Source organism: Gymnogyps californianus, chromosome 8 (genome assembly GCF_018139145.2).
Source record: "Gymnogyps californianus isolate 813 chromosome 8, ASM1813914v2, whole genome shotgun sequence".
Lineage (NCBI taxonomy): Eukaryota > Metazoa > Chordata > Aves > Accipitriformes > Cathartidae > Gymnogyps > Gymnogyps californianus.
In genome coordinates this window covers 8,652,909-8,667,357 of record NC_059478.1, presented here as the reverse complement: position 1 = coordinate 8,667,357, position 14,449 = coordinate 8,652,909, and the positions used below count along the sequence as shown (strand labels likewise).

The 14,449-nt window shown below is 40.9% G+C and overlaps 1 protein-coding gene across 2 annotated transcripts in view; it reads right to left on the bottom strand.

Moving 5' to 3' along the window:
* Positions 1-14,449, bottom strand: part of MTA1 (metastasis associated 1) — an 85,603-nt gene that overhangs the window by 36,334 nt on the left and 34,820 nt on the right. For both annotated transcript variants that reach the window (XM_050900878.1, XM_050900879.1), the window contains exons 6-10: positions 13,122-13,239; positions 11,400-11,502; positions 7,830-7,929; positions 6,182-6,370; positions 4,993-5,067 (exon numbers count right to left, since the gene is read on the bottom strand). In XM_050900878.1, coding sequence (XP_050756835.1) covers positions 4,993-5,067; positions 6,182-6,370; positions 7,830-7,929; positions 11,400-11,502; positions 13,122-13,239 — 585 coding nt within the window. The remainder of the gene's footprint in view (positions 1-4,992; positions 5,068-6,181; positions 6,371-7,829; positions 7,930-11,399; positions 11,503-13,121; positions 13,240-14,449) is intronic.

The following is a 14,449-nucleotide window of genomic DNA, read 5'->3' as shown; positions in this document are numbered from 1 at the left end:
CTATTTTCTGACAGTGACTGATACCAGAAGGTACAAAAGAAAGGTGCCTGAAATGTAGTCATGCATAATTTCAGAATAATCCCTTCACAGAGAAAGTGCTTTGCTAGGTTCTTTGCCAGTTATTAATTGATTTGTGCCTGAAGCATATTTACGCTATAAATTCTTAATGTTGTCTGATGTAGTTATCCTCATCCACAAAAACAACCCTGAACATTTGTAACTTTTTCTAGTAGTTTGGCCTAAATGAAATCTTTTGGCTTTGAGTTATTTATATATGCACATCTTAAGTATATCCTCTTATTTACCTCATCATATTTTCCCCATCTATAAAAGGGAGATATTACCAACTTGTCTATCCCACAGGGACCAACGGATTAAAATACTAAGCACTGTACATTCGAGCTGGTGCGAACATCTGTCCTTTATCTATCCTCTCCCTAGATTTGACATCTTTCATTCTACCCACTGAGCTTGAAAGAGTTTTATAATACGTGATGTATCAGAGCAAATGTTTGTGGTCATTTTCGAAACAGCAAACATTTATAAAGAGGAAATAACAGAAGAAATCCAGGAATGCACGGAATATTTCAAGGTCCACAATGCAAAAGTTGGCTTGGTAGACAGCACAGGGACGCCTCAAACATCCTCAAATATTAAGCCTTTATTAATTGATGATAGGGAAGATAAATCGCATTTTCTGGAGTTAGAGGAGAACTTCCACACTATTTACTCTTTTTCAAAACTCTGAACATACAAGTGCTGCTGGGAGGTGAGGGAGATGGGACAGAAAAGGGAATTAGTGCATGATGCATTTGGGAGAAGTGTTTCCAGCTGCTTGTGTTCCAGCAACACATCTCAGCACTGATGTGTGGTACCTATGGTCTCTGTCACTTGCTTGCCAAAACTGCCACAGTTCCATGTTACTGTAGGCTTAACAGGAGGTGTTTGGGGATAAAACGTCCTACGTATGCAGAAAAACATTTCTTTGATGTTATTTCTACTTTGGTACCACACAGTACTTTAAGAAGGCTAGTACATTAAGATGTCACTCACAGCTCTTGGCTAGGTACACAAAGAAGGCTTGCTTCCCTTAAGAAAGATGCTTTCTATCCACATCAAGATGTACCCAGAGCCCCCTCCTTTAAGCTCCCTACCTCATGTAGTCAAATATAAAGGCGCTTCCACTTTCTCCAGTATCTTCTCAACACTATGCACACCTTAAAACTGATTTTCTCTGTCTATTCCTCCCACACTTTTCTAATGGCACTTCCACATAAGAAACAGAACAGTAGAAATTCATAATATTTGATCTTCCTCTTGAAGTTACATGCTCCTCAAGCACAAATAAAAATGCAAAAAGTAAATTAAAGCCTTCAATTCTCAGAAAGCATATGACTGATTCAAACAGTCATCTGCCACTGCCATGTCCTGAGGTCTTCTCAACTGCATCTCAGCAGTTGGAAAGTGTTATGTTTTAAAATTTTTCAGGACTTCCCCTCATGATATGCAAAACAGTAGAAGCATTTAAAGATATTTAAAAAAAAAAAAAAAAATCACCCTGGAATTCACAACTATGTAAGAACTCAACTTTGACTTTGAATGAAAATGTAGGCATACCTGAACATCACATCAACTCAAGAGTTTTCAAGTCACATGGGGAAGCCACCGAACAGCACTCACTCAGTGGATCCCGTTTCAAACCCTTCTGAATCAGAAATACATGCTCTTGTGAATTGACACAGGAAATCTGTTTCAAGAAAAGGATGCATTCAAAGGAGACACGGGATACTGAATTTGGAATGCATCTCCCTCATTTTCTTCAGGACAACTCTGAAAGGGTGTCTTTGACAGGACAACTCTTGGGATCACTCTAGACAGACGTTCAGGAGCATACATCAGACCACAAATTCTGCGTTGACATTGCAGTAGAATTACTCCTTCTAGCAGTTCTGTTCTTGGAGGGTCAATCCTTCTCTTGAAATGATTGAACTCCTAATTACACTGGTAACCTTCAAAAGCATGGTATAGCTGCAGCCAAATAAAAATTACTGGATAAGAGATCCAAGTGCATGCTCCAAAACAAGTCAATCTGCATGTATCTCAATCACAGTATCCTACTCACAAGACAAGGAAGTGTTGTATTAAGCCTTTCGATCTCAGGTATACCAAGCATAAGTATACCTTATTGTTCAGTTCTGAGAAAGGGTCTTCTGTTGAAGTCAACTCAAAATTTAGCTTCCTCAATGGCAAGAAACAGATGGATTCTGCTTCAGGATTATGACAGTGCTTTCTCGCTCCCAGAAAATCTCAAAGGAAATACAGAAGGATGTAAGCAGTTCCCAACTAACTGTTTTCATCAAAGCAGGCAATTGGCTGATGACAAAAAACTTCATTACTATCTTGTGTAACTCACAGAAATAGACACTTTAAATGGATGTTTTTACATTCATGCAGCCAAAGATTCTACAAGAATGAGCAAGTTATCAATATTTTTTTAAAGACAATAACATACAGCCTTGGAATATAATTTAATCATCCTCTTAAAAGAAGGGCAAGTGAAAGTGAAAGAACTTGGGATACACAGTTTTCATATGCTTACTTAGCACATTTTCAATATCTTCTGTACAAAAATGCTGTTAGCCCCAGAACCATTTTGTGGTATTAGACTAAGGAAAGACTCTACACAGACAAAACACTATGAAGAAACAGATGGAAAAAGTGGCAAGTGATGTGCTTCGCCAAAGACTTTGTACACATCAAGTAGAATATAAAAGTAATACACCATTATTTCAACTACAGCTTCCTATGCTTTCTTTCTGGTTATATATAGATAGCTCTATCAGGCTTTTTATAAATGTTTAATAGTAGTATTTGCTTGTACAAGCTGGGAATTTGAGAAGAGGTCTTCAGCTCAGTTCAGACTTAATTGATGTGATATTTCTGTATTGCAATTTCTACCTGTTCGGCTTATACTCATGCTGTCTCCTAAGTGCAGAGTCTCCAATCGGAAGTTTTCCCCAAATCCCACTCCCTGGTAGACTGCTGGGCAGCACATGTAAGGTACAGTATAACCATGATAGAAAACCCACTGCATAGGAAACATAGCAAAATAGTATGAGAAACTGTAGGTTTGTTGGTTTTTTTTAATTGCTGCAAGAACAAATAATCAAAGTCTTTCACGCAACTATCCCCTCTGCAGTTTTGTCTATGTAATAAGGAAGCTCAAGAAAGTGGAAAAAGCAAAAGAATTTAACCACTTCCTAATCAAGGCATAGTTTCTCCAGTTGTTTTGCCTTCCCAGCACATAGGCCTGGAAGCAAACACCTGGGATGCTCTTCCCATCTGTCTCCTACAGTATCCAAGAGTGAACACCAAAAGAAACTGCTCCCTACCCATTATTCCCACCACCACCATTGTTACATACCTCAAGATGGGCAGAAACAGAACTTAACCATTGCAAACATTTTGTGGACTTTCTCAGCAGCATAGAGATGCTTTTTGGTTTAATCTTTCCCAAGAATTCCTACTATCGTTTGCTGTTCTGACTGCACAGGGGTGACATTTTCATGCAACAGCCTAAGATTCTAGTTTTCACTGACTGATAAAATAACTTTCCTCACTTTTTCTGATACCTACCATATTGCTAGAGGGATTTTTATCACTAAAAAAAAAAAGGGAGATAAAAGATGCAGGGAAGAAGATAAATGGATTCCTCTCAGTGCAAATATTGAGCATAGTACAGGCCAAGTACACTCAGCTATTGTCTCCTAAACAGCTGTAGTCAGACAGTATAGCAGCACTCACTATATCAACGATACACACAGTTCAATGGGGAAGGAAAGACCATGGCCTCATTTCTCCAGCACCTTTTTTCCCCCACCATGCCAGCTTCCATCACCATCCCACTTTCCTACCACCCATTTCCTTACCAGAAGGAAAAGTTTCAATCAAAGAATGAACTTGGGGAAATATTGGAATGAGGATGCAGTTAATATTTTTAAAGAAAGTAATACAGAATTGATGCAAAAAAAAGTCTCATTTGTCCTGAGGATCCCTCTGTAATTTAAACAGTGTTCCGATTAGAAAGAAAATGGCAAAAATCATATTACAGACTAGGGTGCCCAAATATAGCACATGCCAAATATTGGTAAATGCCTCAGGCATCTAGTCTTTATCCCAGGCTGAATTCCCAATGAAGCAAGTTAAGGCAGGACATTTTTATAACTCCGCTTTTTCTAATACTTCAAATAGATGCCTAAACATAATACTGATAATTATAATGAAAAGTCCATTATATATTTCTCCTTTCTTTTAATTAATTTTCCCATTAAATGTTATAAGTAGTTTTCAGCAATTGATACTCTGCAACATTTTGCATGCTGCTTGCATCGTGCTTGCTTTATTTAAGGGACCAAGCAGCCTTCATATTTAAACAAGTAGAGATAAAAATGATTGTAAACACTAGTCAAAGTTGATTCTCAAGTATAACGAGTCTGGCAATTTGAGCCATCAACGCTTCCCAGACAAGCACTTTCCTCGCAGTGCTTACATGAGGGAGCCTCCGTGCATCTGCAGTCAAAGTCACGGGCAGGCAGAGGTGGAGAATTAGCATGGGTGCCTGTTGTACAGCAACTGCCCACCCTCCCATAAAAAGTCAAAACTTAAGTTAATGCTGACGTTGAACTCTACAGGCAGAAATTAACTGTATTCTCTTCCTCAAACTGCTGAATTCCAAAACAAACATTTGAAAGCTCCAAACAAATAAAGTAGCAGCAAACATGAAAAGAAAGCACAAATGCCAATGCTACATGTTTGTATCTACGGAACGGCTGACGAGTTTAGTGACGGGAGATTGTTAGTGCTTCAGATCATTACAGAACCCACCTATTGGAAAGGCTGAACCCCAAGAGGGAGAATAAAGCAACAATGCTTGGTTTCAAAGGCAAGAAAAACATCTTCTGTTAGAATGAGAGGCAATTCTGACTCTCTTACCTGCTGAACGTATCTGTCTGTAGTTTTCCACATATAGTAATATTCTATTATGCTTGTTAAGGACTTCCATGGGAGCTAGGGACATAAAGGAAAAGCAGCAGTCATTGCAGGGAGCTGGCACACAGCCTCACTGAAATTCACAGGATTCCTTTGACAGACAGTTTATAGCAGAGTCTTGCAACTACTAACCCTCCTGACAAAAAAAGACAGTGTCTCAATCTCCTAAGGGCATTAGATGCACGTGGGACCCATGTTAAAGTAAATGACCTTTCAAAAAATAGTGCTTTCAGTGTAGAAGTAGAGCAGGTTACAGGTAAATCTACACGCCGCTTTGGCTCCACAGTAAACCATTCAAGAGAGGCACAATGTGGAAGGGAGCCCACTGGCTCAGACTCTCTCTGCTTGAGCACCAAAGACTCGAGCAAGAGCCACAACTACAGTATCACAGTTCTGATTTGCTTGGCTTCTATGGAGCTGACCCATTAAAAAAAGAAGTAATAACTACTAACAGAATTGTGCCCTGCCAGCTCTGTTCTCTGCATGAGAAGCACGAGGATTTCAGCAGGACCACAGAGAGTGCTGTGCTGTTTCCAAGTCCCTCTGTCTAAAAGATTAGAGCACGGGACAAGCAACACTGAAACTACTTGTTTTGTTCCAGAGGACTCAAACAGCGATACAGTGAAACTTGGCTCTCTTTACAGTGCTCCATTCAATCTGCAGGCTGAGCACCTAGGGTGGAGCTTTGGCCAAACTACAGGACACTTCCCTTGGATGCCCAAGATTTTAAAACTTTCAAAAGGCCCTTTCTGAAATCGCATTATAAAAGTGACTAAGTTTTCATGTTTCAGAAGGCCCAGTACTTATTCTCCTTCAAACACAAATTAATCTACAGCAGCTAGGCTGTCACAACACTTTCCTAAATCCTCCCTCAGCTGCAGTGGAGCAGATGATTTTAAATTAACGTCTCTAAAGGAAAAAGCTATCATCTGTGATTTGAAAATTCTGACTGTACAACAGGCTGTCATCAGTATGAGGTCTGCCTTTCCCCAATTTACAGCAAGACACATGCTCCAGTTCAAAGCCCTCTTCTTCAACACGAAGAAAAACAACACAGTTTAGACAAGCTGTAAACCAGCTCTGTCACTGATTGGAACTGGTCACCATGTGGGCCCTCATTTTATATACTTACAAAATCTTGCTGAATGTCAGTGAAATCTTTTCCATATTTTTCTAGTGCTTCCTCAAAGAGGTTTGCCTCTGAAGCAGACCACTCCTCCATCTCATCTCTGCACAGGACTGGCCCACCTTGTGGCACAAGCGCAGAGATTGCCTTGGAAATGTCATAGACATTTTTGTGCAAAGTGTCCATAGCATGGAACTACATGGTTGTAAAAGAGAAAGATAAATGTAAGGACAAGCATCTAGGGGGGAAAAATGCTTAACAGTGAAACACCAGTAACAAAAATTCTGCACCAAAATTTGAGGGTGCAGTATTCTATACCTAACACAAAGTCAGTAAAAACTTGTTCCAACCTCAGACTCACTGTAATTGTCAGCGTACAAGTCTAACATTCACTAACAATAGCGGGGTTTGTGGAACATGAGCCCTTGCATATCAATAATTTCTACTTAGCTACTCACCAGCACCACAACTGTAGCACTAGTGTTAAGAAAATGCACAGGACAGAGACTCACTCACCCCAGGACTGAGCAGCCCTGTTAGGTACCATCCACAGATAGGGCATGAAGACAGAGGTCCACGGGCATATTTTCTAATAAACTTAGCCAGGGACTTTCTTTGTCAAATAATCCACAAAAATTGCATATAAGAAGAATATTTAAGAGCAGCAACACACGCATACAGTCCCTCCAAAGGCCAGAAATCCCAAAAAAGATTCAAGTCAAGTCACACATCATAGCTGACTAGGAAAAAAGAATTACTTCCAGGAGCAATTACTTGTCAGAAAGCTGAGCTACGACTGTCTGCAACTTGTGATTTACAAGGGCTGAGAACACGTTGCGAGGGAGGAACTGGTATTAGTAAAGGAAAGTTTGGCTTTATTTCCTGGTTTCTGTAGTTTTAATCAGGGTGTTATTTGCCTTTCATCATACCAGTTTTGTGCATGTGCATAATTAATCTACAGTGTTCTATCCCAGAATTTGCTCTATATATGATTTCATATTATTCCAGTTACGAGGTGAGGCTTTGATAACAGTTCTCTGGAGACTTCATAAATTTTACTCAAATTTTCATTAAACTTCCCCTAGCATAGAAGTTCAAGTTTTCCCTTCCCTCTATCTACTCAGAATCATTTATGATTATAAAATATTAACAATGTCACCACTCCTCAGGTACTCTAAAATGGAGCTCGTCAAAGAGAAGAACTGCATCAACCGAAATTTCTCATCTGACCACAAGCTTTTCCGCTAGACGATCTTGCCCGAGGATGCCAGTGAGAGTCTGGTGTTGGGGAAGTGATGAGGAGTGGCATTCTGGCATTATAACATTGCAGACAGGCAGACAATCATCTGCATTCTTCTCAAGACAGCTACTAAGCCCATGCAAGAGATGGGCTGTAAAGCATGTCATCAAAACATTTTAATAAAACAAAACAAAAAAAAATTATCCCATAGAATTATCCATGATGGATCATAGGAGGCACAAGGCCAGAAAAAGTTACTTCATATGTAAATAAAGGGTTCCTTTACAAAGACAGGATCTGTTTCACAGCAGGCCACAATTACAGTCCATCTGCCCCTCTCTCTTTGCCAACTGTTATTGCTGAGGTGAATATTTTGCATCTCTCAAAAACTTAAGGTCCTCTTAAAAATCTTACCAGTGTGATGTCCCTAGAGGCTGCTGCAGCACTCATGTGCAAACTTGGCTGTCTGACAGAACTACTGCAATCTAGTGCTCGGGCAAACGTACCAACAGACCTGAAAGAAATTAAACAGAGCATTAACTTTGCATGCAAAACAAGCACAAATATAAACACCCAACCAACACTTTTTGAGATCAGCAGACTCCATTTCTCAGTAACAAGATCACATGGTTTGGCGCTAGTTCTGAGCCAGAGACCGTTCTCTTCAGATGTGGTTTGTTATTATGAACGCTTTACTCTACTTAGTTCATATGACCAAAGAGGCTTAGGCGTAGGAGGGGAAACCGTGAAAGACTCAAGGATCACAAACGGGGAGTTTTGAACTACTCTCTTATCCCTTATCTCTCAACAGACTTAAGCTTTAACAGAAAGTGAGCACGAGCAAGCTTTATGAATGGCAAGTCTCTTCCACAACAGCAAGAGCAGTGCTGCATTGTCCAAAGGTACAGAGAGAGATGCTAAGACCAGACAGAAAAAAAATGCAGTAATGCAAGCATTTTTCTAAAAGTTTCAGTAAAATTAAAAACAATCTTTTACAACTTAATACTGTACAATACATATATATTATACAGCCTGCCCAAGAATACAGCAATTCTCGTATACTTCCCAATGCCAGCCATTCCTGCATCTGAGGTCACAATCCCCATGCTCTCATTTTATTCCTAAAGAAATTAGTCGGAGAAACCTTTAACAGTAACATCGGTTCCAGCAATTCCTACTCCCCTCACTGCTTGCTACACCACATGGGTGAAACACTTGTGCTCCTGCACAGTGAACTGGAGCTGAACTCCTCTGAGCAACTACAACAAAAAAAGGTGGGGTGGGTTTTTTTTTTCCTCCACTCAGATCACTTCCCCAAACCAGTTGAGCGCACAGGCACAAACTAGTGTCAAGCAGTGCAGGAGTAGGAAAGGTAAATGCTTAAGCAGTAGTTGTCATCAAATATCTAATTTTCGCCAAAATCCAAAACAGCCTCGCCACCCAAGTTTCTGTGGCGATTCACACTTTGCCCTCTCCCCAGCCTCCCAGTCACTACCCCCATCCCTGCTTCACAACTGCCCCATCCCCAGCTTTAGCTGAACTGATACTTTTCTTTGTATGTGTGGCATCTAATTATAAACTGGATCACTTTGTTGATTCCAGACAGAAGCAATTTTTATACTGATCTTTTCAGTGATTCTTGTTACAGCACGCACCTTCAAGTGGCTGTATCAGCAAACCCAGTGGGCAGCAGTGAACAGCCAGAAAGAACTACTAAAACCAGCTTCACCACCAAAAGCTTACACAAGGTGGAAACCCCCGTCACAAAGCAGCTCTACGGTCAGTCTAAACCAACCTACGTGAAAACCCCCATCCGCCTGGGCACTTCTACTCTCTCGCTTCCTGCTGGGTCTTCCTGACACCAAGACCAGAGCACTGTGTGGCTGAGTGGCAATTTGAATCAATCCTGCTGAAAATTAACCCAGAAAACAAAGTTCCTAGCTTTTCAGGGGTGTCCTGTACTTCACTTGATTAGAAGCAAGTGTGAAACCGCAGCCTTGTCAAGAAGGGTCCCTTAAGAATCAGGAATACCCTTTGTTGGAGATATCCTAGCTCTCCCCATCACTCCTTCATCTGTTTGTTCCACATCACTGGTGAAGATTATTCTCTCCCCACTTTCACCCATTTCCCTATGTCCATCTGATCAAGTAGAATTAATCTGTTGCACATAAATCACATAGTTCAGCCAGTTTGACTTTACTGTTGGCACAGGTCAAGGGAAACAGCAATATATCATGTAAGCAGCACAGTGAAGCTTCCAAGAGCCTAAATTTTATGGTGATTCTTTAGTGTAGCCAGAACACTATGAACTTTATGAACCTTAAAAAAGTCTATACAACAAAAAGCACATGTTTAACCAAAGGCAAAAATGTATTAATGGATTCTGAACTGTGAGATTTTCTTCAATCTGGACTGCAGTTAACATTTTTAATTTTAACCAGCCTAGTTTCACTCTTGGCTCCCTGTTACTGGACTCATACACAAGGCCCAAGCAGCCTTGCAAAGATTTTTAAGTGCTGCAATTCAGATTAGCCATTTTTAAAAATTCTGGCCAAAGTTCATAATAATGGCAAGTTTTATCTTCAAAGTACATAGAAAAATCGATTTGGGTGTGTATTTCTGAGTATACACACCTCCCGAGTACTTAAAACACTGCATTTCACCATCTCCTTCATTTACCTCAATTCTTTTTTTTCCCCCCAGTATTTCCCTGAGCTTGTATCATTCAGCATTTTGAACACATTTACTGCTGCTTGATAAAAATGCGCCCTTGTTGCATCATCCAGCAGCTTCAATCAGAACTGGAAGGCCCTGTCCAGGCAGATTCTTACACACGAGCTCTAGCATTGCCTCTCTGGTGAGCATCCCATGAACTTACCCCACAATGGGCACAGCAATACCACAACTCAGGAAAGTTCAGGAGGAAATTCAAAGCATGATAACTCAAGAGGGGAAAAAACAAGAACCAAAAGGCTGACAGAACCAGGGCCCAATTTAATAGAGTATCTGAAATATAGGCTTAACTCTGTTTTCCAGGGCTAAAGCCATTAGCTGAAGCAGGCAGCCCTGTGAGTCAGGGTCCACATCTATCAGATACCACGGCCAATGAGCAAAACTTTCAAGACTAGCAAACCAGACACTACTAGCAGCTTGTAACTTTACACACCCCTTTCCTAGCCATATCCAATGATAACTTGCTCCACTGACTAAAAACATCAGAAGGTCCAACTATCACAACCATCTACTCACACCACTTTCCTCCCACACAGTCCTACAAACTTACCTAAAAGACCCAGAATTTGGAGAGTGTTACCTTTTTTTCTCTCCCCCCCCCCCCCCCCCCCCCCCCCCCCCCCATTATTTAGTCACCAGTTGCTATGAGAGCCTAAACTTTAGTATAGGCTTCCGTTCATATAAATGCATACCAATGAAAAAGTTCAAGAACATTTTAAAAATGAAAAGTTGATCAACAAAGATTGCTTTGGGCTTAAATAAAAGCACACATTTCACCATCTGTACAGATCTGCGGGGTTTTACTTTATTGTGCCTACCTACGGGAATCTAGGCATTAGAAAGCATCCACACTCCATGAAAAAAACTTTACCAAAAATGGATGCTTAAATGTCACTACGTTTGAAAAAGGGAGAAAATGGACAGAGTAATGAACTGTCAAGAGCTCAGTTCACTAAGCCTTCTGCATGCTGGCCAAAGTATTTGAAAAACCTCACCAATTACAGGATAGTTTTTACATGCCATTTGCTTTTCTTTTATGAAAGTGATTAACTAAGTTGTAAATCTGAGTAGCTGTTCCTAAAGTCATGCAATTCCCAGGAAGGCATGCAAAGTGTCCATCATTTCAAAATGGAGCAAGTGAATCAAGCAACCAAAACCAGCATTCATACTAGTAAAGGGACAAGAACATAAAAAGTGCTTGGAAGAGTTATTAACATTTACTTATTCAAAGGAGAGGTAAAATGCTCTTACCGTGCTACCACCAGGAACTGGTCTATCTGCTTGTCTACTAGCGGGTTAAAGGCTTCCCAAACTTTTGTTTCAAGTTTTGACTGATCTCTTCCATCATCCTCACCTGGTTGAAAAACAAATTAGAAATGCTTGGTATGGCTTTTTAAAAATAAAAGTACTTTCTAGATTTTTTTTATCTCACAATAATTTAACTGCTAACCCATCTCAGTTACTCTGCCTAACAGGCCACTGTGAAAATTTCATTCACCTATTTGTCTGTGACAATTTCAGCTTGACAGACACAGCAACACAACTTGTCTGAATCGGGCAATCAGATTTTCAAGAACTGCTTTCAAAGGACACACGGAATGGGAAACAGAGTACGTCCTTCTCCCAACTAGACAGTCTCTCTTCAGCCCCTCTCCCCAGCTCCTCTCTCTTCCTCCTTTATCTTGCAGCAGTTTCAGGAAAAAAGACACACTCCCAGCTGCTGTGAGCAGGCAAAGAGTAGCTGGTTCAACTTGCATCAGCTGCTTTCTAAGGGGGAAATCACAGCATCAGACTCTCTTGCATTTATTTTCCTGACTCTACACAAACCAAAATACCCTGAAAAAATACAGGAGCTACTGAGACTTTTTTTCTTTTTCCTGCTCCCTTTAAAACATCTGGAGATTATCCTTCTCTGAAGCCCCATGTTGGCCTGCTGAGGGAAGAGAATGCCTTTCAAATTAGTTCATCCTCACTTAGGAGGCTTGCCCAGCTGCTGAATAAATACCAGTTTCATAGACAAATTAAACAAGAGTCCTGACCAATTTGTTTGCCTGTTCTAACATGAGGCTAGCAGTATCAGCAAAGCTCCTAAGCAGAGACAGAAGTGTCTCATTGCTTTCACATCTCTGCCCATACAGTCTGGAGAAGGTCCTTCCAACACGGGTCACAACCCCTGCTCTCTTAGGAGAAGCATACCGACAGACGTCTCCCCATGCATTACATGGGTCTCAGAAAGGAGCAATTAGATGCCAATATTCCCCATCCCTCTCAGTTTTTCCACCCACTTTTGGATCTGTAGGGTAGTGCAAAGACAAATCTGAAGTTAGTTACTATTTGGTAACTAGTATCAGTTACTGCTACTACTCCCCTTTCCTTGGGCCAGGGTCCTCGTGGTCCTACTGCTCCACGACACAGTGTGGGCAGGCTGAGGTCTCACAACACGTTCAGGCCAGCAAATTCTTCCTCCTGCCTGTTCTGCAGGTGAGAAGTCTAGGCTGGCAGCCAACACTTGGGATGGGGAGAGGGCTCCAAGGAAAAGGCACCCAACAATAATGGGCAAATTGATGAGGGGAGACAGCATTTAACTGGCAGTAATTTGGGAGGGGTTCTTACAGGGAAGTGAGGCTTGATTAAAAACACAAAAGGCTTTACAGACGTGGTGGAGATTTGTGTTTCCCCATGGAAATTCTGAAATCTCTTAATAAAAAGAGTGCAAGCTCTGAGAGAGCAAATTAATTCAATTTGTTTCCACAACTTTTATGATTTGGACAAACGCCCACTTAAAGACTGGTTTGAGACATAACTAATTGCGTTCAGTGGGCAACAGCTTCAGTCACCAACAAACCAGGCCATCGTTGTACGCATGACCTGGCAGTGGAAACCTCCACCTCCCATACCTATGCAGGCCGCACACATAAAAGTGGCCACATTCGACATGGCCTCTTGAGATTTTAAATAAATTATGGAAATTACCCTCTTTTAGTAAGTCTGTTATATCTGCCTGGTATCTGTTTCCGACTCGAATCTCTCCTTTATCAGCGAGTAGGGTCTTTTGTTGAGGATCGTATACTAGTGAATAAAAGAAGAAATCCTAAAAATAAAACAAGAGCAAAAAAGTAAACAGTATTACTAGCTTTTACTTTCAGCTTTGCATACATACTAGCAAGCTTCTACATTTTAAGTTTGGTTTTATTACCAATACATAGATTTTAAAATTGGGTGAACAAACAATAAGTGAACCACTAGTTTTAAAACTGCTGCCACTTTCTTCTGTATTATAAGTGTAACAGTTCTCCTCAAAAGCAGCCATTCCCTTAACATACAGTCTTTGAAGTTGAAGTGAACAAAGCTCCTCTTGCACAAACAAGGCTGAGAAGGGCCAGAAGATAATTTTTAGTAATATCAGCTGTTTCAGAACACAAAACTGCATTTTCCCATATACCAAAAGAGCAGTACCAGATGCTAGCGACTTATCCGCACATGAATATTGCTACAAACTAAAGCATAACGTCAGAGTGTTACAGCCATACCAACAAAACACCCCATAGAGACACGAAGCCCCAGACAACCTCTGTGGCCTCTAATGGACTTGCTCCAGTATGTCAATGTCTCTCTCGTGCTGAGAGGCCCAAAGCTGGACACAGCACTCCAGAAGTGGTCTCACAAGTGATGAACTGAGGGGATGAATCCCTTCCTTCCATCTGCTCGCTACACTCCTGCTAATATAGACCAGGATGTGCTTGGCTTTCCTTGTCGCAGGGATGCACTGCTGACCAACTTGTCTACCACCACCTAAGCTTAAATCACCATGTTTCCTTCTGCTTGTTATTGGGAGAGGGGTAGCAGCTTTGGCAGCAGCAGCAATTAGCTGCAGGTGGCAATACATTAATTTGTTGCTTTTGTTCAAGTAGATGAGAAAAAGGCTGAAAGAGCTGCTTGGCTTTTGTTACCGGGGTGTGCAAAATTAAAGCAAGAAGTCATACCAGAATGAGAATGTCCTGCCAGGGTAGAGAAAGAAAATAGTCAAAATTTTAACTGCTTAAAACTGTACAGTACAAGTAATTAAACTTTTCTGCATGGATAAGTACTTAGCTATAACTACTGAGTGACACATCAGAGACCAGGTATGCTCCGTCAAAGTATGGTGTGGGATACGGGGCAGCAAGAGAGCTCTGGTAGGACATGAAATAACAGACCTTTTGTAACTTCCATCCACAACACCACCGTTACCAGGAAAGAGGAGTGTTTCTGAACAGAAACATAGGATGTGCGATGCGCCGTTTTTCACATCTCGGGTTTCT